Genomic DNA, 27,160 nt, shown 5'->3' with positions numbered 1-27,160 from the left:
GTTCCACAGAAGGTTCTATATTTAACACAAAAGGGTTGTAATGTGGAACCAAAAAGGCTTCACCCTGGAACCAAAAAGGGGTCTCTCAATGGGGACAGCCAAAGAACCCTTTTGGAACCCTTTTTTCTAAGAATGCTGATAATCAGCTGTAGTCAGGTGGTCATTGCCAGGTTATGATGAGGTCTTAACTATGACCAGTAGGCTGCATAATATAGCACATAATATAGTGGTCAGAATTATGACCAGCTGGTAAGATAGGTCACTATTATCACCAACTGGTGGTCGTAAAAAAAAACGTGCTTTTCAACAAGTTTGCGACCAGAATAAAACTTTATAAAAATACGTCTTTTCAACCAGGTTTACCCACTGGGGTCGTTCTCCAGTTGTCTTTTCTCCACACTTTTTGGGGTTGCCACTAGTTACCACAGCCACAAAGTCAAAAGTGTCGAGTAAAAATAATCAGATCTAATTTTTTTAAACATTTTTAAATAACGGTTAAGGTTAGGTTTAAAATCAGATTTAAAAAATATAAATGTTTTAAATAGGCAGGGTTTAGACATGTCTACTTTGTGGCTGTGGTAACTAGTGATGACCCACTTATTGGCCCTTTGGACTTTCCATACTCGGCATAGAGAAGTAAAGTGAAACGTCTGCCTGCATTTTACGACATTTCGCTGTGCATGTGATTTGCATATCGGATCATGTAAAATGCCAACTCTAAAGTGCCAATGATTGCAGAAAATAGTCAGCTAGAGTCGTTATCAATCGGTAGTTTATGTTGCTGTGTTTGTCTTGTTCTTTCTAAACCTGACCACACTGCGTCTGGTGTGGAGAGAGGAATAGCATACCGTAGAAAGTAGAATAGATATGCAGTAGCAACAACAAGCCTTGGCTCGTGTGAGATGATGGGATTTTTATTTTATTTTAATCAAATCTAACCAAAAGCTTCAATTGCTACCTGCAGAAGCAGACAAAATGTTGTTTATAGAATAGCACACCAGACATCGTTGGTTTGCAGCCTCTGGTTTTACCCACACCCTTTCTGTTCAGATATATAACACATCAGAGAAAATGGCGGAACTTGAGAAGGAAGGACTGACCCAAACAATGCAGGAGAACCAAGATGAAGATGAACCCCATTATACTGATGACGCTAAGACAAGCAAGATGCAAGACGACGCAAGTTTCGAGGAAAAGCTCATTGAAGAGGTCAGAAGGTACAACAATTTGTACAACGCCTCAATGAAAGACTATAAAGACTTCACAATAACCAGCAACAGCTGGAAGGAGATAGCCCAAACTCTGAGAGTAGAAGAACAGATTTGCAGAACGAAATGGAAGAAATTGAGAGACCGATATGTCAGACTGAGGAGGAAAATGAAGGGGAAGAGTGGGGATGCAGCATCAGGAATACAACCACAAATACTCACCACGCTGTCCTGGCTGTCTGGCTTCATTAAACACAAGGAGACGAAGTCAGACTATCCACAGGTAAAGATACTACTTCTACTGTCAATTAACCTTCTCTAACCCAGATCACTACCCAGTGGGCAAAACTTTTTTTTTTTTGTTACACCTTTTTTTACTGACCAGGGTATGACGTATTTTACTGACCACCATAGGACCAGTTGGCCATAATTCTGGCCACTTATGTACTGGTCATAGTTAAGACCATCAACCTGGTAATGACCACTTGACTACAGATTATTACATACTGTAAAAAGTATTTCAGTGGAGTAAATTGGATAGTGAAAGTTGGATTGTTCATTATATTTCTATTTGTTTCCATAGGCACCAATGAAAGTTTAATTCTGCAACATATTCTTACATTTAAAACAGATCAATAAATGGAAAAAGATATATATTTTTTTGCATATCTGCATACAGTAATTGTTTCATAATTCTGCTACAGACCAATATCTATCCTACCCTGCCTTCCAAGGTCTTCGAAAGTTAAGTTAACAAACAGATTACCAACCATTTCGAATCCCACCGTACCTTCTCCGCTATGCAATCTGGTTCCAGAGCTGGTCATGGGTGCACCTCAGCCACGCTCAAGGTCCTAAACGATATCATAACCGCCATCGATAAGAGACATTACTGTGCAGCCGTATTCATTGAACTGGCCAAGGCTTGGTTTCTCAAATGATTGCCTCGCCTTGGTCCACCAACTACTTCTCTGATAGAGCTCAGTGTGTCAAATCGGAGGGCCTGTTGTCCGGACCTCTGGCAGTCTATCGGGGTGCCACAGGGTTCAATTCTCGGGCCGACTCTTTTCTGTATTCATCAATGATGTCCCTCTCGCTGCTGGTGAGTCTCTGATTCACCTCTACGCAGACTAGAGGTCGACCGATTAATCGGAATGGCCGATTAATTAGGGCCGATTTCAAGTTTTCATAACAATTGGAAATCTGTATTTTTGGACGCCGATTTTTATGATTAAAAAAAAAAAAACGTTTATTTTTTTATTTTTTTTTACACCTTTATTTAACTAGACAAGTCAGATACATTCTTATTTTCAATGACGGCCTAGGAACGGTGGGTTAACTGCCTTGTTCAGGGGCAGAACTACAGATGTTTACCTTGTCAGCTCAGGGATTCAATCTTGCAACCTTACAGTTAACTAGTCCAACGTTCTAACCACCTGCCTCTCATTGCACTCCACGAGGATCCTGCCTGTTACGCGAATGCAGTAGAAGCCAAGGTAAGTTGCTAGCTAGCATTAAACCTATCTTATAAAAAACAATCAATCAATCATAATCACTAGTTAACTGCACATGGTTGATGATATTGCTAGTTTATCTAGCGTGTCCTGCATATAATCGATACAACGCTGGGGGATGATTTAGCAAAAGCGCATTTGCGAAAAAAGCACAATCGTTGCACGACTGTACCTAACCATAAACACCAATGCCTTTCTTAAAATCAATACACAGAAGTATATATTTTTAAACCTGCACATTTAGCTAAAAGAAATCCAGGTTAGCAAGCAATATTAACCAGGTGAAATTGTGTCACTTCTCTTGCGTTCATTGCACGCAGAGTCAGGGTATATGCAACAGTTTGGGCAGCCTGGCTCATTGCGAACTAATTTGCAAGAATCTTATGTAATTATGACATAACATTGAAGTTTGTACAATGTAACAAGAATATTTAGACTTAGGGATGCCACCCGTTAGATAAAATACCGAACGGTTCCATATTTCACTGAAATAATAAACGTTTTGTTTTCGAAATGATAGTTTCCGGAATCGACCATATTAATGACCAAAGGCTCGTATTTCTGTGCGTTATAATTAACTCTATGATTTTTAATAGAGCAGTCTGACTGAGCGATGGTAGGCAGCAGCAGGCTCGTAAGCATTCATTCAAACAGCACTTTCGTGCGTTCGCAAGCACAGCGCTGTTTATGACTTCAAGCCTATTGGCCTAATGGCTGGTGTAACCGATGTGAAATGGCTAGCTAGTTAGCGGGGTGCGCGCTAATAGCGTTTCAAACGTCACTTGCTCTGAGACTTGGAGTAGTTATTCCCCTTGCTCTGCAAGGGCTGCGGCTTTTGTGGAGCGATGGGTAATGCTGCTTCGAGTGTGGCTGTTGTCGATGTGTTCCTGGTTCGAGCCCAGGTAGGGGCGAGGAGAGGGAAGGAAACTATACTGTCACACTGCCAATACTAAAGTGCCTATAAGAACATCCAATAGTCAAAGGTATATGAAATACAAAAGGTATAGAGAGAAATAGTCCTATAAATGCTATATTAACTACAACCTAAAACCTCTTACCTTGGAATATTGAAGTCTCATGTTAAAAGGAACCACCAGCTTTCATATGTTCTCATGTTCTGAGCAAGGAACTCAAACGTTAGCTTTTTTACATGGCACATATTGCACTTTTACTTCTCCAACACTTTGTTTTTGCATTATTTAAACCAAATTGAACATGTTTCATTATTTATTTGAGGCTAAATTTATTTTTATTGATGTATTCATTATATTAAGTTAAAATAAGTGTTCATTCAGTGTTGTTGTAATTGTCATTATTACAAATACCTTTTTTTTTTTTTTAAATCGGCCAATTAATCGGTATCGGCTTTTTTGGTCCTCCAATAATCGGTATCGGTGTTGAAAAATCATAGTCGGTCGACCTCTAACGTAGACGACACCATTCTGTATACTTCTGGCCCTGCTTTGGACACTGTGTTAACAAACTTCCAGACGAACTTCAATGCCATACAACGTGACCTCCAACTGCTCTTAAATGCAAGTAAAACTAAATGCATGCTCTTCAACCGATCACTGCCCGCACCTGCCCGCCCATCCAGCATCACTACTCTGGACGGTTCTGACTTAGAATATGAAAATAACTACAAATACCTAGGTGTCTAGTTAAAAGGTAAACTCTCCTTCCCGAATTATATTAAACATCTCCAATCCAAAATTAAATATAGAATCTGCTTCCTATTCCACAACCAAACATCCTTCACTCATGCTGCCAAATATACCCTCGTAAAACTGACCATCCTACCGATCCTCGACTTCGGCGATGTCGTTTATAAAATAGCCTCCAACACTCAACATACTACGCACCGCTGCAACCTGTACGCTCTCGTTGGCTGGCCCTCGCTTGATACCCATCGCCAAACCCACTGGCTCCAGGTCATCTACAAGTCTTTGCTAGGTAAAGCCCCGCCTTATCTCAGCTCACCATAACAGCACCCACCCGTAGCACGCACTCCAGCAGGTATACAGTGGGGCAAAAAAGTATTTAGTCAGCCACCAATTGTGCAAGTTCTCCCACTTAAAAAGATGAGGCCTGTAATTTTCATCATACGTACACTTCTACTATGATAGACAAAATGAAAAAAAAAAAAAAATCCAGAAAATCACATTGTATGATTTTTAATGAATTTATTTGCTAATTATGGTGGAAAGTAAGTCAAAGGTATATGAAATACAAATGGTATAGAGAGAAATAGTCCTATAAATGATATATTAACTACAACCTAAAAACTCTTACCTTGGAATATTGAAGTCTCATGTGAAAAGGAACCACCAGCTTTCATATGTTCTCATGTTCTGAGCAAGTAATGATTAATAAGAGTGGTGTTAAGGGGTAGGATCCTCAAGGACCTCTGAGCACAGAAGGCGATCTGGAGCGTAGTGACCTTGAAAAGTGGTGTGATGTCTCAGATCTGCAGTGAAGAAAATCAGCGCATTACAACTTTATCATTTTGAGATTTTAAAATAACTAGAAAAGTACCTTCCTGAATAAACTTTGTAGACTCGGCTGGATAAAACTATTTCCATGGTACTAAAATCAGCAACAAAAATAAACGTCCTCTCACTGTCAACTGTGCTTACTTTCAGCAAATTTAACACGTGTAAAATTAGAGGTTGACCGATTTTATAATTTTTCAACGCCGATACGATACCAAATTTATTGGCGGACCAAAAAAATGCCAATACCAATTAATCGGCCGATTTGTGTGTGTGTATATACAGTGGGGAGAACAAGTATTTGATACACTGCCGATTTTGCAGGTTTTCCTACTTACAAAGCATGTAGAGGTCTGTAATTGTTATCATAGGTACACTTCAACTGTAGAAAATCACATTGTATGATTTTTAAGTAATTAATTTGCATTTTATTGCATGGCATAAGTATTTGATCACCTTCCAACCAGTAAGAGTTCCGACTCTCACAGACCTGTTAGTTTTTCTTTAAGAAGCCCTCCTGTTCTCCACTCATTACCTGTATAAAAGACACCTGTGCACACACTCAATCAAACAGACTCCAACCTCTCCACAATGGCCAAGACCAGAGAGCTGTGTAAGGACATCAGGGATAAAATTGTAGACCTGCACAAGGCTGGGATGGGCTACAGGACAATAGGCAAGCAGCTTGGTGAGAAGGCAACAACTGTTGGCGCAATTATTAGAAAATCGAAGAAGTTCAAGATGACGGTCGGTCTGGGGCTCCATGCAAGATCTCACCTCGTGGGGCATCAATGATCAATTTCATCAAAGATCTCATCAGTCTGAAACATTTTAAGAAAGAGGATATCAAAATTAGACAGTAGTTGGATAATAAATGTTTAACTCCTCTCTAAAGGGTAAAGTTGTGCTTAAGCCTCCTTGTAATATTCAAACAACTTTTTCTAAACACACCGCTCCATAATCCTGAGGACCTTGTCCCGGATAGAGGTTCCCCCAATTGAGGACAGCTTGGCAGTCTTAATTAGTTTTGCATTTACCTTTCTTTTTTTGTGTGTAAAGGGTCACAAACAAGTCACAAGGTCCGAGTCCCCAAAAAAACATCCTATACGTGCAATGACTTGTTCAACAAAACCTTTGTCTATTTATTGAGGCTACCTGACAGCCCTTTTCATTATTTTGTCAACAACACATTTTGATTATGTAATTGTCAAAAATAACATCACATGGACCATGTACCAGTCTTAAGGGGCATGAGATCAGCATGGCAGGTTGATGGGCTCAATGTACATTTATTTACAGGTGAAAGCGCCATATCATACAAAATATACAAGTAGATTTATCAAATATACACGGGCAATAGCCCAAAAAGAGCCTCAGGCAGGTTAAGATTGATACAATCTGAACAGACACAGGTAGAGAGCAAGACTGCACAGCCTCCCCTTGAGAAACCAAATAGAATCTTTCTAACAAGCTCAGAGGTACATACAATGCATTCGGAAAGTATTCAGACCCCTTACCTTTTTCCACATTTTCTTACGTCACAGCCTTATTCTAAAATGGATTAAATCGTTTTTTCCCCCCCTCATCAATCTACACACAATACCCCATAATGACAAAGCAAAAACAGTTCATTTTTAAAACTGATATCACATTTACATAAACATTCAGACCCTTTACTCCGTACTTTGTTGCGCCTTTAAGAGCGATTACAGCCTCGAGTCTTCTTGAGTATGACGCTACAAGCTTGGCACACTTGCATTTGGGGAGATTCTCCCATTCTTCTTTGCAGATCCTCTCAAGCTCTGTCCGGTTGGATGGGGAGCGTCGCTGCACAGCTATTTTCAGGTCTCTCCAGAGATGTCCGATCCTGCTGGGCCACTCAAGGACATTCAGAGACTTGTCCCGAAACCACCCCGCATTCTCTTGGCTGTGTGCTTAGGGTCATTGTCCTGTTGGAAGTTGAACCTTCGCCCCAGTCTGAGGTCCTGAGCGCTCTGGAGCAGGTTTTCATCAAGGATCTCTCTGTACTTTGCTCCTTTCACCTTTCCCTCGATCCTGAATAGTCTCCCATTCCCTGCCCCTGAAAAACATCCCCACAGCATGATGCTGCCACCACCATGCTTCACCGTAGGAATGATGTCAGGTTTCCTCCAGATGTGACTCTTGTCATTCAGCCCAAAGAGTTCAATCTTGGTTTCATCAGACCAGAGAATCTTGTTTTTCATGGTCTGAAAGTCCTTTGGGGTCCATGTGCCTTTTACTGAGGAGTGGCTTCCATCTGGCCACTCTACCATAAAGGCCTGATTAGTGGAGTGCTGCAGAGTTGCTTGTCCATCTGGAAGGTTCTCTCATCTCCACAGAGGAACTCTGAAGCTCTGTCAGAGTGACAATCGGGTTCTTGGCCACCTCCCTGACCAAGGCCCTTCTACCCCACGATTGCCCAGCCAGCTCTAGGAAGAGTCTTGGTGGTTCCGAACTTCTTCCATTTAAGAATGATGGAGGCCACTGTGTTCTTGGGGACATTCAATCCTACATACATTTTTTTGGTACCCTTCTCCCGATCTGTGCCTCAACAAAATCCTGTCTCGGAGCTCAACGTACAATTCCTTCAACCTCATGGTTTGGTTTTTGCCCTGACATGCACTGTCAACTGTGGGACCTTATATAGACAGGTGTGTGTCTTTCCAAATCTTGTCCAATCAATTGAATTTACCCCAGGTGGTCTCCAAGTTGTAGAAACACCTCAAGGGGGATCATGTGAAACAAGATGCACCTGAGCTCAATTTTGAGTCTCATAGCAAAGGGTCTGAATACTGTTTTATTTTATAAATTTGCAAACATTTCTAAAAATCTGTTTTTCGCTTTGTCATTATGGGCCATTGTGTGTAGATTGAATAAGGCTGTGATGTGGAAAAAGTCAAGGGGTCTGAATACTTTCTGAATGCACTGTATATGCACTTCCCAGCAAACATGACCCCATTCGGTGGGCACGGGCTAGCCCACACAAAGCCCACCCGACACAAGCTAGCCCACACTAATCCCACAACAGCCCGACGTGGGCCGAGTCGGGCTTGGTGCGGGCCGGCCCACTCCACTGCCAAAAGGGGCTGGCCCACACCAAACCCAGCATGGGCTAAAGGCGTCCGCATGCTTCCTGGACGATACAGATCGGTGGAGTCTTATTTTGTGATGTTTTTGTTAGTTTTGGACTTCAGTGAGTTTTTTTTCGTCTGGGCCACACATGTTTTTCTAGAGGCAAGCTGAAGTTCGGAGCCGATGTCTACGCCCTTTTGTCTGGGATTGATCAACTGTAGGGATTCATAAATAAAGTCTTTGTCATTCAACGAGAGACGACTCGTTTTCATTAGCATTTTTTCATTGAAAAATACTGCACCAAACATCTTAAATGTAAAATTGCGCGACTAAGGTCTCTTAGTCTGTAAAATGTAAAATTGCGCGACTAAGGATTTTTTTGAGTTATCTTAGATTAATTTGGACTATTTTGAGGTCTCTCAAAATGGACAAACAGTACTATTGCTGCTTTTGTCTTGTTTTTCAAGCAAAGGTCTTTTATGGGAGTATGCAAGTACACTGGTTCAGTTCGACTAGTCGAGTCCGGCTAGGTGCCAGTCGAACTGAAGCATGCTGACGCCTTGGCCCACACCAAGCCCAGCTAGAGGCAGGGGCTCATTCTAATATTTGGGGGTATGGTTTGCACAACTGTTACTGAGGGTCGTTCCAGTTTAAATATTATGTTGTGTGATACACAATTTTTGGGGATCTTGTACACTGCAAATTATGAAGTTTTTAAAAAGACTTTAATAAGTGCATGTGACACATCTGAAACCTAACAGTTTCTCACTTATAAATATATGTAAGATGGTAACAACATGGTTGTCTTTCTGATGCAATGTATCATGTTCCCTAAATACCTATAAGGCTTTTATGCATTTAATTCAATTGTAATAAATACATTCCTATAAAGAAAAACCCCTGAATGAGTAGGTGTGTCCAAACGTTCTACTGGTACTGTGTGTGTGTATATATTTTTTAACTAAACAGGTGGGGTTCACAACGGGTGGGGCTCTGCCAAAAACAGAAATTAAGAACGAGAAGCATGGAAATGGTGCACGTAGAACATATCTACCTCTTCTTACACTTGCTTTGAATAAGTGACAGAAATGTGAGTTATAGACCTATGTGAATTTGGTTGGGTCGACCAAAAAGTTACGTATTGCAGCTTTAACAAAAAATGTAAATGCAAGCTTCATAAGTAAATAATAAATTTCAAGCAATTTTGACATACCATGCTAGTAGGCCTAACTGTTACTTGATGCCCCATTGCTTGCAAAGTAAACGGTTCATATTCTTGATCACCAAACCACTTTTGGAGCTGCATATTTATTTGTTATGGCAATCCTCTCTTCCTACAAATTGACGTTTGCACTGCACCCAATCCAATACAGTGCCTTGCGAAAGTATTCGGCCCCCTTGAACTTTGCGACCTTTTGCCACATTTCAGGCTTCAAACATAAAGATATAAAACTGTATTTTTTTGTGAAGAATCAACAAGTGGGACACAATCATGAAGTGGAACGACATTTATTGGATATTTCAAACTTTTCTAACAAATCAAAAACTGAAAAATTGGGCGTGCAAAATTATTCATCCCCCTTAAGTTAATACTTTGTAGCGCCACCTTTTGCTGCGATTACAGCTGTAAGTCGCTTGGGGTATGTCTCTATCAGTTTTGCACATCGAGAGACTGAAATTTTTTGCTGTTTATAGTATAGTCGAGTCGAGTCTCAAGTCATGTCACTAGAGTCCACAACTCTGGCTAGTACAAACCTAGCTCTTACCAAGCTGGTTAGTAGGAATCATTAGACATTGAAGGTCAGAGTATCAAATAGAGGGGTGGTTCTGTTCTCTCCTCTTGCTGGGATGTGGCTGAAAAGGTCACTGGTAACCGAGTGGGTGGCCAAGCACTGTTGGAGAGGCCATGCATCAGGTCATTGACATGTTTCAGGAATTGTAAAGACCGAGACGAATCATGATGAACTATTACCTAAGGTATTCACTAAGTTAGATGACAGCCTTCATGTACATGGATTATGTTGCCCCTCAGCAATCTGGCAGTCAGGCAGACCGAGAGTGAGAGCAAAACATCTACATTTCTTAGTCAGCAGGCTTGATAAATTCTCTCCTCCTTCCCATTGTTCTTTCCTCCATTCTTCTATCCAAGCTAGCAGACTCCTGCAAAAACAGAGAATCAAGAATTGCTAAGGGCATTTGAGGTAACATAAGAATGAGTGTTGAGGGGGAGCAGGGATAGGCTTATTGTATTGTCAAATACAAAATACACAAGGATCCCTGATGAATCAAACACTTAACATCCATATTGGGGGGGGTACACATTTCAAGAACTAGGCGAGCTCACAATGTCACACACAATCTCACTCACTCACACAGCTAGCATGACACAATGATGATAATATTTTCTATAAATTATTGTGATCATCTCTAGACCAGACCTGACTGCCCTTAACCAGCACAAAAATATCCTGCGGCATTCTGCATTAGCATCGAACAGGCTCCGTGATATGCAACTTTTCAGGGAAGTTAGAAACCAATATACACATGCAGTTAGAAAAGCCAAGGCTAGCTTCTTCAAGCAGAAATTTGCTTCCTGCAACAAAACTTCAAAAAGGTTCTGGGACACTGTAAAGTCCATGGAGAATAAGAACACCTCCTCCCAGCTGCCCACTGCACTGAAGATAGGAAAGTCTGTCACCACCGATAAATTCACTATAATTGAGAATTTCAATAAGCGTTTTTCTACGGCTGGCCATGCTTTCCACCTGGCTACCCCTACCCCGGTCAACAGCACTGCACCCCCCACAGCAACTCGCCCATGCCTTCCCCATTTCTCCTTCTCCCAAATCCAGTCAGCTGATGTTCTGAAAGAGCTGCAAAATCTGGACCGCTACAAATCAGCCGGGCTAGACAATCTGGTCCCCCTCTTTCTAAAATTATCTGCCGAAATTTTTGCAACCCCTATTACTAGCCTGTTCAACCTCTTTCGTGTCGTCTGAGATTCCCAAAGATTGGAAAGCTGCCGCGGTCATCCCCCTCTTCAAAGGGGGAGACACTCTAGACCCAAACTGCTACAGACATATCTATCCTACCCTGCCTTTTTAATGTCTTCGAAAGCCAAGTCAACAAACAGATTACCGACCATTTCGATTCCCACCGCACCTTCTCCGCTATGCAATCTGGTTTCAGAGCTGGTCATGGGTGCACCTCAGCCATGCCCAAGGTCCTAAACGATATCTTAACCGCCATCGATAAGAAATAATACTGTGCAGCCGTATTCATTGACCTGGCCAAGGCTTTCGACAATCTCCTCATCGGCAGACTCTATAGCCTTGGTTTCTCAAATGATTGCCTCGCCTGGTTCACCAACTACTTCTCTGATAGAGTTCAGTGTGTCAAATCGGAGGGCCTGTTGTCCAGGCCTTCTTGCAGTCTCTATGGGGGTCCCACAGGGTTCAATTCTTGGGCCGACTCTCTTCTCTGTATACATCAATGATGTCGCTCTTGCTGCTGGTGAGTCTCTGATCCACCTCTACAAAGACGATACTATTCTGTATAGTTCTGGCCCTTCTTTGGACACTGTGTTATCAACCCTCCAGACGAGCTTCAATGCCATACAGCTCTCCTTCCGTGGCCTCCAACTGCTCTTAAATACAAGTAAAACTAAATGCATGCTCTTCAACCGATCGCTGCCTGCACCTGCCCGCCCGTCCAGCATCACTACTCTGGACGGTTCTGACGACTACAAATACCTAGGTGCCTGATTAGACTGTAAACTCTCCTTCCAGACTCACATCAAACATCTCCAATCCAAAGTTAAATCTAGAATTGGCTTCCTATTTCGCAACAAAGCATCCTTCACTCATGCTACCAAACATATCCTCGTAAAACTGACCATCGTACCGATCCTCAACTTCGGCGATGTCATTTGCAAAATAGCCTCCTATACCCTACTCAATAAATTGGATGCAGTCTATCACAGTGCCATCCGTTTTGTCACCAAAGCCCCATATACTACCCACCACTGCGACCTGTACTCTCGTTGGCTGGCCCTCGCTTCATACTTGTCGCCAAACCCACTGGCTCCAGGTCATCTACACGATCCTGCTAAGTAAAGTCCCCCCTTGTCTCAGCTCGCTGGTCACCATAGCATCACCCACCTGTAGCACGCGTTCCAGCAGGTATATATCTCTGGTCACCCCCAAAGCCAATTCTTACTTTTGCCGCCTCCTTCCAGTTCTCTGCTGCCAATGACTGGAACGAACTACAAAAATCTCTGAAACTGGAAACACTTATCTCCCTCACTAGCTTTAAGCACCAACTGTCAGAGCAGCTCACAGATTACTGCACCTGTACATCTATAATTTAGCCCAAACAACTACCCCTTCCCCTACTGTATTTATTTATTTTGCTCCTTTGCACCCCATTATTTATATTTCTACTTTGCACATTCTTCCACTGCAAATCTACCATTCCAGTGTTTTACTTGCTATATTGTATTTACTTCGCCACCATGGCCTTTTTTTTTGCCTTTACCTCCCTTATCTCCCCTCATTTGCTCATATTGTATATAGACTTATTTTTCTCCTGTATTATTGACTGTATGTTTGTTTTACTCCATGTGTAACTCTGTGATGTTTTATGTGTTGAACTGCTTTGCTTTATCTTGGCCAGGTCGCAATTGTAAATGAGCACTTGTTCTCAACTTGCCTACCTGGTTAAATAAAGGTGTTCTCAACTTGCCTACCTGGTTAAATAAAAAAAGTAACAAAATAAATCTCTCTCACACAGAAAACACACATGCATACACACAGCTAGCATGACAATTTTGACAATGTTTTCTAAAGTTATTGTGATCCTCTCTCTCTCACACACACACACAGAGAACATACACATTTACTGTCATTAACTAAACAGGTGTCAATGTTAACAAGCTACAACTAATGGCAACAACAGGTAAAAATGTCATTAGCCAGTTAAGTTAGCTAACTCTAGCTAGCCAATATTTTCTTGATGTTCTTCTCCCCAACAAACTGCCACTTTACTTACAAAAGTAAAACAAGAATGCAGGAGAGCACAGGCTACCACTTGTTAGCAGTCAAGTCTTTTTGAAGATGTTTGTGTGTAAATTTCTAAAACTGTTGTTTTCTAGCTCTGTTGTGTAGCCTACCAGGCGCTCTGTCCCAACAGCCATATGGAACACTTGACACTTGAACAATGCAGGCTACCTGCGTGCAGGGATTCCAATCCAAGTTTTAGCTGGTCTGATATGCCTATCTCCTTACTTGTCTACTAAAATAAAATTACTGCATGTGTTATTTGCTTCAAAGCTTTACAGGAAAATATAAGTCATATTTTCAGGGTAAAATTCAAGTGCAATTTATTTATTAATGGAAATAAATGCGCTAAAAATAGGGTTTTGTAAATCCTGGTGGATTGAAGTAGGATATTGAAATAAAAGACCTAGGCCTAATAATTGGGCCGGATTTGTTGAAGTGGACTCTCCCCGAGTACCATTAGACGGAGCACTGAGTAATATGATTCTGCCGGACTCGGGAAGAGTCTGAGTCCATGCAGAGTCCCCTGAGTCTCAAAGGAAATATGCCTGAGCCCAGAGTGTTGACTGGGTACAGAATGCCATGAGACCCTAATCCGCTTCGGTGCACTCTGCCAGCTGTGGTTTGCCAACTGTGCTAAGCTGAATCATGTAAACCCTGCTGAAAAAGAACATTACTCCAATTTTTATGATTGTAATGATTCTAGTGTCTTATATCCAATGGGTGCATGGCCCAGAAACACTATGCACTTGTTTATATATACTGAACAAAAATATAAATGCAACATGCACCAATTTCAAATATTTTACTGAGTTAGTCAGTCAATTGAAATAAATGAATTGGGCCCTAATCTATGGATTTGGCATGACTGGTAATACAGATATGCATCTGTTAGTCACAGATACCAGGGGAAAAAATGTAGGGGCGTGGATCAGAAGACCAGTCAGTTTCTGGGGTGACCACCATTTGCCCAGCAACTCCAATCCCACTCGTCTCCAATTCCACAACCCAACCCTCAGCTTCCCTCAGCCCATCCCACCTATATCTCTACTCACCATACAGTGGGGCAAAAAAGTATTTAGTCAGTCACCAATTGTGCAAGTTCTCCCACTTAAAAAGATGAGAGAGGCCTGTCATTTTCATCATAGGTACACTTCAACTATGAAAGAAATCCAGAAAATCACATTGTAGGATTTTTAATGAATTTATTTGCAAATTTGGTGGAAAATAAGTATTTGGTCACCTACAAACAAGCTAGATTTCTGGCTCTCACAGACCCGTAACTTCTTCTTTAAGAGGCTCCTCTGTCCTCCACTCGTTACCTGTATTAATGGCACCTGTTTGAACTTGTTATCAGTATAAAAGACACCTGTCCACAACTTCAAACAGTCACATTCCAAACTCCACTATGGCCAAGACCAAAGAGCTGTCAAAGGACACCAGAAACAAAATGGTAGACCTGCACCAGGCTGGGAAGACTGAATCTGCAATAGGTAAGCAGCTTGGTTTGAAGAAATCAACTGTGGGAGCAATTATTAGGAAATGGAAGACATACAAGACCACTGATAATCTCCCTCTCCCTCCCTGGATCTGGGGCTCCACGCAAGATCTCACCCCGTGGGGTCAAAATGATCACAAGAACGGTGAGCAAAAATCCCAGAACCACACGGTGGGACCTAGTGAATGACCTGCAGAGAGCTGGGACCAAAGTAACAAAGCCTACCATCAGTAACACACTACGTCACCAGGGACTCAAATCCTGCAGTGCCAGACATGTCCCCCTGCTTACGCCAGTACATGTCCAGGCCCGTCTGAAGTTTGCTAGAGAGCATTTGGATGATCCAGAAGAAGATTGGGAGAATGCCATGTGGTCAGATGAAACCAAAATATAACTTTTTGGTAAAAACTCAACTCGTTGTGTTTGGAGGACAAAGAATGCTGAGTTGCATCCAAAGAACACCATACCTACTGTGAAGCATGGGGATGGAAACATCATGCTTTGTGGCTGTTTTTTTGCAAAGGGACCAGGACGACTGATCCGTGTAAAGGAAAGAAGGAATGGGGCCATTTATCGTGAGATTGAGTGACAACCTCCTTCTATCAGCAAGGGCATTGAAGATGAAACGTGGCTGGTTCTTTCTTTCAGCATGACAACGATCCCAAACACACAGCCCGGGCAACGAAGGAGTGGCTTCGTAAGAAGCATTTCAAGTTCCTGGAGTGGCCTAGCCAGTCTCCAGATCTCAACCCCATAGAAATTTTTTGGAGGGAGTTGAAAGTCCGTGTTGCCCAGCAACAGCCCCAAAACATCACTGCTCTAGAGGAGATCTGCATGGAGGAATGTGCCAAAATACCAGCAACGGTGTGTGAAGACTTACAGAAAATGTTTCACCTCTGTCATTGCCTATAAAGGGTATATAACAAAGTATTGAGAAACTTTTGTTATTGACCAAATACTTATTTTCCACCATAATTTGCAAATAAATTCATTAAAAATCCTACAATGTGATTTTCTGGATTTTTTTTTCTCATTTTGTCTGTCATTGTTGAAGAACTTGCACAATTGGTGGCTGACTAAATACATTTTTGCCCCACTGTATGTCTATCAACTATGCTGTGATGTTTAACATACAATTTCAATCTATCGAATAGAATCCACAGATTGCGAGTTGAAGATAAATACTTTTATTAAGAGTGTTAGCAATTGACTGACCCGGTATCTCCAAATCCCCCAACAGTACTATGTCTAGGGTCAATTTTAGATCAATGTTATGCATTTTCAGCCATTCCTGAGACCAGAAACGGGCTACCTGAGGGCATTACCAAAATAAATGGTCTATTGATTCTGTATCCTCACAACAAAATCTGCAGAGCTTCGATGATTGTATGCCTAAATATTCAAAATTTTGTTGGTGACAAGTTCTACTGTAAATAATAATTTTAGCTGAAAAGCACAGTCTTGAATCTTGCATCATTTTACATACCAACTCATACACCCTGTACCATGGAATTGGTACATCAAAAATCTCTTCCCAACTATTTTGTAATCTGTATGGCACAGTTGTCAACATCCTGGTCCTCAAATGAAACTGTTATACTTTCCTATTGATGCTATTTTTATTCCTCTGCCAGTTTTGATCCTTTATATTTGGCAGACAGACAAGTCCCTACCTCCTTCCGCAGCCACTGCCTACTCCATTTTTGGGGTAATGCTGTCATCAGTTGGTTGTACTCTTGGATTGAGCAGACCTTCCTGTACAATTCTGATAACTCCTTGAATGACCTAACTCTCTACCATTCCAATTTACAATACCATTTAAGATCAAAATACCTTTTTCAAACATCTATCCCATAAATATAGGTATTTTAATAACCAGCACATTTGAAACAATGGATAAGCTTTTCTTCGTAATCTTCTTGAACTATTTATGGTTCAAGTAAAACTTTTGATTAAGTGAAGCTTTTAGAGAGCGGTTTAGTGCTTTTACATTTTAAGTCGGAAGTTTACATACACCTTAGCCAAATGCATTAAAACATTTTTTCCTGACATTTAATCCTAGTAAGAATTATCTGTCTTAGGTCAGTTAGGGTCACCACTTTTATTTTAAGAATGTGAAATGTCAGAATAATAGTAGAGAATTATTTATTTAAGCTTTTATTTCTTTCATCACATTCCCAGTGGGTCAGAAGTTCACATACACTCAATTAGTATTTGGTAGCATTGCCTTTAAATTGTTTTGGGTAGCCTTCCATTTTGGGTAGCCTTCCACAAGCTTCCCACAATAAGTTGGGTGAATTGTGGCCCATTCCTCCTGGCAGAGCTGGTGTAACTCAGTCAGGATTGTAGGCCTCCTTGCTCGCACATGCTTTTTCAGTGCTGCCCACAAATTTTCTATGGGATTGAGGTCAGGGCTTTGAAATGGCCACTCCAATACCTTGACTTTGTCCATTTTTTTTTGCCACAACTTTGGAAGTATGCTTGGGGTCACTGTCCATTTGGAAGACCCATTTGCGACCAAGCTTTAACTTCCTGACTGATGTCTTGATGTCGCTTCAATATATCCACATAATTGTCCTCCCTCATGATGCCATCTATTTTGTGAAGTGCAAAAGTACCTCCTGCAGCAAAACACGCCGACAACATGATGCTGCTACCCTCCTGCTTCACAGTTAGGATGATGATCTTCAGCTTGCAAGCCTCCCCTTTCCCCCCCAACCATACCGATGGTCATTAAGGCCAAACAGTTCTATTTTTGTTTCATCAGACCAGAGAACATTTCTCCAAAAAGTACCATCTTTGTCCCCATGTGCAGTTGCAAACCGTAGTCTGGCTTTTTTTATGGCGGTTTTGGAGCAGTGTCTAATTCCTTGCTGAGCAGCCTTTCAGGTTATGTCGATATAGGACTTGTTTTACTGTGGATATATATACTTTTGTACCCGTTTCCTCCAGCATCTTCACAAGGTCCTTTGCTGTTGTTCCGGGATTGATTTGCACTTTTCACAGCAAAGTACGTTCATCTCTAGGAAACAGAATGTATCTCCTTCCTGAGCGGTATGACGGCTGCATGGTCCCATGGTGATTATACTTGCGTACTATTGTTTGTACAGATGCACGTGGTACCTTCAGGCGTTTGGAAATTGCTCCCAAAGATAAACCAGACTTGTGGAGGTCTACAATTTTTTTTCTGAGGTCATGGGTGGTTTCTTTTGATTTTCCCATGATGTTAAACAGAGGCACTGAGTTTGAAGGTAGGCCTTGAAATGCATCCACATCAAATGATGTCAATTAGCATATCAGAAGCTTCTAAAGCCATGACATCCATTTTCTAGAATTTTCCAAGCTGTTTAAAGGCACAGTCAACTTAGTGTATGCAAACTTCTGACCCACTGGAATTGTGATACAGTGAAATAATTTGTCTGTAAACAGTTGTTGGAAAAATTACTTGTCATGCACAAAGTAGATGTCCTAACCGACTTGCGAAAACTATAGTTTTAACTTCTTACCGGCAGGTGGAACGATAGCGTCCCACCTGGCCAACATCCTGTGAAATTACAGAGCGCGATATTCAAATTATAGAAACATTCATGAAAATACAAGTGTCATACATCAAAATAAAGCTTAACTTCTTGTTAATCCAGCTGCTGTGTCAAATTTCAAAAAGGCTTTATGGCGAAAGCACACCATGCGATTGTCTGAGGACAGCGCCCCGCATACAAAAGCATGAAAAACATATTTCAACCAGGCAAGTGCGCCATGAAAGTCAGAAGTAGCGATATAATAAATGCCTTACATTTGAAGATCTTCTGTTGGCACTCCAAAGCTAAATTGCAAATGGTACTTTTGTTCGATAATGTCCTTCTTTATATCCCCAAAAACTCAGTTTAGCTGGTGCGCTTCAGTCAATAATCCACCGGTTTCCCTCCTTCAAAATGCATACAAAATGAATCCCAAACGATACCAATAAACTTCTCCATAACAAGTCAAACAACGTTTATAATCAAACCTCGGGTACCCTGATACGTAAATAAACGATACAAGTTAAGACGGAGAATCGTTATTGTGTTTACCGGAGATAAACATCAAAGAACGCGCTCTCATCCACGCACATAAACACTACAGCCAAAATGGGAGCCACTTAGAAAAAATAGCTAGAATTTGTAGTTTTTCTAAAGACTGACATCTAGTGGAAGCCCTAGGAACTGCAATATGGGAGGATTTCGCCTCATAATAAACATGACAGCCATTAGAAACAGTGGTAGGCTGACATTTTTTTTGGGGGGGGATGGTTTGTCCTCTGGGTTTTGCCTGCCATATCAGTTCTGTTATACTCAGACATTATTTGAACAGTTTTAGAAACTTTTTTGTGTTTTCTATCCAATACTACCATGCATATCATAGCTTCTGGGCCTGAGTAACAGGCAGTTTACTTTGGGCACGTTTGTCATCCAAACTTCAAAATACTGCCCCCTACCCTAGAGAGGTTAACAAGAAATTTGTGGAGTGGTTGAAAAACAAGTTTTAATGACTCCAAACTAAGTGTATGTAGACTTCCGACTATAAAACTTCCAATTTTATAAATAAAATCCAGTCTTACTTTGTCAAATACAGTGTAGACATAGTTCATGTTGTAAATGACTATTGTAGCTGGAAACTGTAGATTTCTTAAATGGAATATCAACATAGGCGTACAGAGGCCCATTATCAGCAACCATCACTCCTGTGTTCCAATGGCATGTTTTGTTAGCTAATCCAAGTTTAGAATTTTAAAAGGCTAATTGATCATTAGAAAATCCTTTTGCAATAATGTTAGCACAGCTGAAAACTGTTCTGATTTAAAGAAGTAATAAAACTGGCCTTCTTTAGACTAGTTGAGTATTTGGAGCATCAGCATTTCTGGGTTCGATTACAGGCTCAAAATGGCTAGAAACAAAACTTTCTTCTGAAACTCGTCAGTCTATTCTTGTTCTGAGAAATGAAGGTTATTCCATGAGAGAAATTCCCAAGGAACTGAAGATCTCATACAACGCTGTGTACTACTCCCTTCGCAGAACAGCGCAAACTGGCTCTAATCAGAATAGAAAAAGGAGTGGGAGGCCACGGTGCACAACTGAGCAAGAGGACAAGTACATTAGTGTCTACTTTGAGACAGACGCCTCACAAGTCCTCAACTGGCAGCTTCATTAAGTAGTACCCGCAAAACACCAGTCTCAACAGTGAAGAGGCGACTCCAGGATGCTGACCTTCTAGGCAGAGTTCCTCTGTCCAGTGTTTGTGAGGTAGCTGGATCTTTCCACGATGGAGTATGTTGTTCCTCCATAGCATAAAGCTGTTGATACTTGTAGATTTCCTTCAGGATCTCCTTTAGTATCCAGGTTGGCTCTGAACTGCAACCAGTTGTTTACCAATGTTTTTAATGATGCGCCTTTCCCACGAAGACAGTGCTTTCGCTGTTTTGTTTGTAATAAACAGGCTGCTCTGTGAACTCTCGTGTCAACAAAGGCTTTGGTTTTCTATAGTATGTAAAGCTGGCTAGCTAGTTGATAAGCAGCTCATTCTACTCAGCACCTACTGGACTGCTGCATCAGAGAGTCAGACGATTATAACTCTTTCAAACACACTGTTCTTTCTAAACAAGTCTGCTCTGGGCTTCAGATACTGACCACGAATAGGAGATTTGATGTGTAATGTAATAAGCAGTATTCAGTGGTGTCTGTGCACTTAGCTACCATCCCATAGCATACATTGCACTTGAAGTGTGACTGGCTCATCCGTGGATGTACGGAGACAATTTCCTATTTTCCTTCCCCTTTTGTTGTCACTCCTGTTGGTCCCCCAAGTGGGGGTTCATGCTGTCTGATTGGGTTAAAGTCAAGTTGTTGGCCACTGACAAGTATTGCGATTCTACGAGTAGAAACGATAGGTTTGTCGCTACCGGGTTGGCACGCAGCAGGTACTGCTTTTGTTCTTGCAAGAGAAGGCCTCCCTCAGTGATAAATATATATGGCAGTGAGATTCTGTGCGTTTCATGCTTTAGACAACTGGTCAGTAGATCAATGAAGATTTCAACCCAAATAGGAAGTATTTTTTATGACGTCGAATAGATGTCATAAAAAATACGTCCTGACCAGATTTCAACCAGAAAAAAATGTTATTTTATCATGTCATATGCCCACTGGGTAGGCTATGCTATGAGGATCTCTAGACCTAATGAAAAACAATACATTATCATCTTGATACTGCTAGGTATTTCAAATTATTAGAACTAGCTACTACTGTAAAAATGTATAGACCCAAGTTATTTGTTTAGCTAATTATTGAATGCTCTCTATTCAAATTTGGACTTTAACTGTATCGAAAAGTAGACTATCTATTACAAAATGAATGTTTTAGAGAACAGAGATGATAGGCCTATTAGTAATTATGCACTTTTAAATGTATTTCCAGGCAGAGGAGATGGACACCTCAGAAGACCTGCAAGATGACAACCTGATCGAGCGGGAACACTTCCACAGTTCTAATAATGAGCAGCAAGATGGACATTTGGTAGTTAGGAGGAATGTAATATTAGAACGAACAAAATTCAACCAAAGACAACAAGAAGCAGGAGAGACAGCTGATGATTTTATCACTGCACTTCATTGTTTGTCAGAACATTGCGGTTATGGAGCTCTGCTCAGTGAGATGATAAGAGACAGACTAGTCGCAGGCTTACTTGACAGAAGACTGTCCAAGCAATTACAAATGGACCCAGAACTCACACTGGATAAAGCTGTCACACGCATTCGTCAAAATGAACTTGTGGAAAAGCAACTGGACCTGCCGGAGAATAACTTCAAAGCTGCCAGCAGAAGAGAAAATGAAGGCTGTGTGCCTTCATATCGAAAGCATCAATGCCCAGCCAATGTCCAGTGCCAATCAGAAAAGAAGAATCAAAACTCAGAAAGGCTACAACAACCCCAAACAACACAGGAGAAGGAAGAGGAGCCCCTAGATACTGATGACACTGATGGCTTCAGTCCTGGAGGAGAAAAGCCTCACTACTGCGCCTACTGCAGTAGGAGCTTTCAAAAAGTGAGGGATCTTATAAGACACCGACGAACACATACTGGAGAGAAGCCTCACCACTGCCCTGATTGTGACAGAAGTTTTGCTCGATTAGATAAGCTTAAATTACACCAACAAACACATACTGGAGAGAAGCCTCACCACTGCCCTGATTGCAACAGAGGTTTTGCTCGTTTAGATAAGCTTAAGTCACACCAAAAAAAACATGCAAAAGACAAACATATTTGTCACTCTTCTGACTGTGTGAAAAGTTTTGTCCTATTGGAGAAGCTTGAAAAACACCAGCTGGAGAATACCTTCAAAGCTACCAGCAGTGCATCCAATGTAGACTGGGTGCTCACACAGCAGAGAACATTCAGCAAAGTAAGAGAGAGTAAAAGGCAGCAGAGTAAAGTACGAGCTAGAGCTCCAGGAAAGAGAACACCAACACATAGCAAAACAGTACAGGAGAAGGAAGAGGAGCCCCTAGAGACTGATGATTCTGATGATTGGATTGAGGGTTTCAGTCCTGGAGGAGAGAAGCCACACTACTGCTTTGACTGCGGTAAGAACTTTAGAAAAGTGAGGGATCTTATAAGACACCAGCGAACACATACGGGAGAGAAACCTCACCACTGCCCTGTTTGTGACAGAACTTTCGCTAGATTAGATAAACTTAAATTACACCAAGAAATACATACAGGAGTGAAGCCTCACCACTGCCCTGATTGTGAGAAAAGTTTTGCTCGATTAGATAATCTTAAATTACACCAAAAAATACATATTAAAGAGGAACATAATGTCACACTGAATCATCAAACTGAAATGAATGTAGACTGTGTGCACACACAGCAGGGAACAGCCAGCAGAGGCAGGCAGAAGAGTAAAATGCGAGCTAGTGCACCAGGGAAAAGAATGGTCCAGTCACAGCCAGGCAAAGACTCCCCTTACAAAAGTTCAGTTCGAAAGAATCAACACTCAGAAAATTTGCAACAACCCCAAACAACGCAGGAGAATGAAGAGGATCCTGAAGGTACTTCTGATAACTGGACCGAGAGTTTCAGTACTGTAGAGAAGCCATACATCTGCTCCGACTGTGGTAAGAGCTTCAGACTAGAGAATCGTCTTATAAGACATCAGCGAACACATACAGGAGAGAAGCCTTACGACTGCCCTGACTGTGACAAAAGTTTTGCGCGATTAGATCATGTTAAGTCACACCAAAAAACACACATGAAGGAGGAACGTAATTTCCACTGCTCTGACTGTGTGAAAAGCTTTGTCCGATTGGAACAGCTTGAAAAACATCAGCTAACACACAAGAAAAGTTATACCTGTTCAAAGTGTGAGGAAAGGTTTTCAGACCTGGTTGACTGGAAAGCACACTTTTTAGTACACAGAGAGATCCTCCACTGTCCTGACTGTAACAAGCAGTTCTTGTACAAGGGACTTTTTGAAAGACACAGGAGAACACATTTGAGAAAAAGAGAGAAATTTCTCTGCACAATATGTGGGAAGGAGATTCACAACTTTAAAATACACATGCGAGTACACACTGGAGAGAAACCATATCACTGCACTGAGTGTGGGAAGAGTTTTGCATATACAAAATCGTACAAAACACATATATTAACACATACCTCTGGAGAAAGAGCAACCTATCCTTGTTTGGAATGTGGAAAGACATTTACTCGCATAGATGGCATGGTGAGACACGTGAGGAGGGTTCATACTGGAGAGAGAAATCATCAATGCGGAGACTGTGGAAAAAGATTCTTTCGAAAAGAGTCACTGAAGAGACACAGTCTAGTTCACACTGGAGAGAAACCATACCAATGCTCTGTCTGTGGGCAACGCTTCTCCCAAGATGGCGACAGAAAACGGCACGAGAAGAGGCACTACTCTGGTGTCTCAGATTTCCTCGATCTATAATGCAGAAGTGGTGTTTGGCATTGCAGGAACCCACCTAATGTGATTTCTAACCAGTTGTTTTTTTGCCTCCAGGTGGCCTGGAATTGCCACCACAGACTGTAAAAAAGACAGACTGTTGCTGATACGCAACAAGTCTGAGTATTACAGTTTTCATAGCAGTATATTTTTTACAATTATTTTAAATGTGTTTTAATATTTTGTTTCAAAAAGGCATAGTATACTATCAATAGCAGTCATCGTTAAATGATGGGCCTTCCCCATAAGTGGTTTGCAGCCAGCTATATTGTATTAAAGATGAGAATTACAGATCTATAACACACATTTATGTGAATTTGGTCGGGTCGCCTAAGAAGTTACATACTGCAGCTTTAATGTTGATATTTTGATTATCAGGTGGGCCACACGCTACTTTAAAATAATGCCTATGAAAGGTTCCCAACTACAACCTTCAGCGAGTGTATACGTTTGCCTGAAATGTGCTCTTAAGCTGCAGAGGTCAAACAATTTCTTCAGCTGGCTGCCACCTGTGAGGTATCAGCGACCCAGAGTTAGGGCAGGGCGGGCATCTACAGATCAAATGCACCACTGAACGCTACAGACAAAACCCAATAACTTGCCTGGCTACCCATTTACATCGATCCAGCCAACTGACGTTTCTTCTCCACTATGAGTCTGCATTTGCCTTAGATTTCTAGAATACAAACACCATTATGACCGTTCTGATTGGTCCCAGAAATCAATGGGTTGGCCCAGCGCCAGCCTCCATGATGATGTTATCACTTTTGATACTTTGCATGGATAAGATTTGTTAGACTATCTAATCGCTGTACAAAACAAATTCATCAATGCTCCTCATTTTGAAGTCGCACAAACGACTTCTAGGATGGCAGTGCCTTCAGAAAGTATTCATACCCCTTGACTTATGCCACAGTCTGTTGTGTTACAGCCTGAATTCTAAATAGATTTTTTTCCTCACCCATCTACACACATTACCCCATAATGAGTGTGAAAACATGTTTTTTGAAATGTTAGCAAATGTATAGAAAATGAAATACAGAATTGACACCCCTTTCATATGACCATCCAAATTGAGTTCATGTGGATCCAATTTCCTTCGATCATCCTTGAGATGTCACTACAACTTCATTAGAGTCCACCTGTGGCTTTATATAGACAGGTGTGTTTCTTTCGAAAGGTCCCACAGTTGTCAGTGCATGTCAGAGCAGAAACTGTACCCTGAAGTCCAAGGAACTGTCCATAGATCTCAGAGAGAATTGTGATGATGCATATATCCAGGAAAGGGTATCGTATAAAACCATTTCTAGAGTGTTGAAAGTTTCCAAGAGCACAGTGGTCTCCCTCATTGGGAAATTGAAAAAATGCGGAACTACCCAGACTGCCTAGAGCTGGCCGTCCGACTAAACTGAGCAACCGGGTAAAAAGGACCTTGGTCAGGGAGGTGACCAAGAATCCAATGACCATTCTGAAAGAACTAGAGTTCCTTGACTGATGTGAAAAACATGTCAGAAGGACGACAGTCTGTACAGCACCACCAATCTGAGATTTACGGGAGAGTGACCAGACAGAAGCCACTCCTTGAGAAAAAGGCACATGACAGCACCCCTGGAGTTGCAGAAAAGTATGAACGACTGAAAGAATAAGGCAAAAGATTCTGTGGTATGATAAGATCACTTTTACTCTTTGGCCTGAATGCAAAGCGCTATGTCTGGAGAAAACCAGGCACAACTCATCACTCGTCTAATACCATCCCTTTTGTGAAGCATGATAATGGCAGCATCCTGCTATGTGGATGCTTTTCAGTGGCATGGACTGGGAGACTGGTAAGGATGGCGGGAACAATGAATGGAGAGATACAGGCAGATCCTTGATGAGAACCTGCTTCAGAGTGTAAACAACCTTAGACTGGGGTCCAACAGGACAATGACCCCAAGCATACAGCCAAAGCAATGCTGGAATGGCTTCAGAACAAGACTGTGAAAGTCCTTGAGTGGCCCAGACTTGAATCCCATTGAAAATCTGTTGAAATACACCACCACTCCCCATCTCACTTAACAGAGGTTGAGAAAATCTGCAAGGAAGACTGGGAGAAAACCCAGATGTGCCACGCTGATACAGACATACATGACTAAAAGATGGAATCGCTGCCAAAGGTGCTTCTACAAAGTATTGCCTCAGGGGTGTGAATTATGTAAATTAGAGATTTAATTTTCAATACATTTTTAAAAACATGTTATCACTTTTGTCATTTTGGGTAGATGGGTGTGATTTTTTTTAAATTGTTGAATTCAGGCTGTAATACAATGTGGTCAAGTGGTATCAATACTTTCTGAAGCCAATGTATGTAGTGATGAACAGAGCAGCAGAATTAGGTTCAGGGTGTCGTCAGGCAACCCATACCTTCATTAGTTAGGCTTTTAAACGTCACTCGATGGGGAAGAGGTTCACAGTTAAGAGGTTTCTGCTTTTAATCATGTTCTTATTTGTATATTGTTATTCCCACTATGTAATACAAGCTGCATTGCAAACTAGAATTTTGAATAAAAGATAAGTAGGAGAGACTCTTTGGATGTGTTTACACAGGCTGCCTAATTCTGGGGTGCATTGTTATTTCAAAGGTTGCTACGTTGTGTGACGGTTTGTACTGAATGACACGTTTTCCCCAAACAGTACACACCGTTCTTCAACAGCCATTCATTACAGTACTGTTTGTTTAATTAAACCACAGATTATCAGTTATATTGTCAAGATACTCAAGTGGCCACTCTAACAATGAAAATAAATGTCTTCAAAAGTAGAAGGTATTCGGGAGGAGGCAAGATCAGGTGGGGGACAATTCTAGCCAATGAGAGGACAGATGGGGTGGCAGCGTAGCCTAGTGATTATAGCATTGGACTAGTAACCAAAAGGTTGCAAGATTGAATCCCTGAGCTGACAAGGTACAAATCTGTCGTTCTGCCCCTTGAACAAGGCAGTTAACCCACTGTTCCTAGGCAGTCATTGTAAATAAGAATTTGTTCTTAATGGACTTGCCTAGTTAAAGGTAAAATAAATAAGCATGTGAATAACAGGCACAGCCGATAGTTTTTTCTAAAAATCGCTGGGATGTCACGTGTTCTACTTATAACAGTACACTCGTAACAAACGAGGACCTAAGCATTTCGAAACTATTATTAGATCAAATAAGCCATTACATTGTGTTAATGAAATTCGACACTCATTGCTAGAGAAGACAGATTTTGGGCCCAGTTATCCCTCTCGCTTTGCCTCTTCCTCTCTGTACTGGGCGCACCCCAGAATT

At 41.4% G+C, this 27,160-nt stretch overlaps 1 protein-coding gene across 2 annotated transcripts; it reads left to right on the top strand.

Annotated features, from left to right (window-relative positions):
- Window positions 1-665: 665 nt before the first annotated feature.
- On the top strand, window positions 666-26,425 carry LOC112253705 (zinc finger protein 585A). 2 transcript variants are annotated; one of them, XM_024425660.2, is made up of 3 exons: window positions 666-1,491; window positions 20,941-20,943; window positions 21,316-26,425. In XM_024425660.2, exons 1-3 carry the CDS (start codon window positions 1,072-1,074, stop codon window positions 23,839-23,841), a joined length of 2,949 nt encoding a protein of 982 aa, XP_024281428.2. In that variant the 5' UTR covers window positions 666-1,071; the 3' UTR covers window positions 23,842-26,425. The 2 variants fall into 2 exon arrangements, with proteins under 2 accessions (XP_024281428.2, XP_024281427.2); XM_024425659.2 differs by lacking the exon at window positions 20,941-20,943 and having other exon boundaries at window positions 21,310-26,425.
- Window positions 26,426-27,160: the final 735 nt, after the last annotated feature.

Source organism: Oncorhynchus tshawytscha, linkage group LG07 (assembly GCF_018296145.1).
Source record: "Oncorhynchus tshawytscha isolate Ot180627B linkage group LG07, Otsh_v2.0, whole genome shotgun sequence".
NCBI lineage: Eukaryota > Metazoa > Chordata > Actinopteri > Salmoniformes > Salmonidae > Oncorhynchus > Oncorhynchus tshawytscha.
This window is presented reverse-complemented; position numbering and strand designations above follow the sequence as displayed.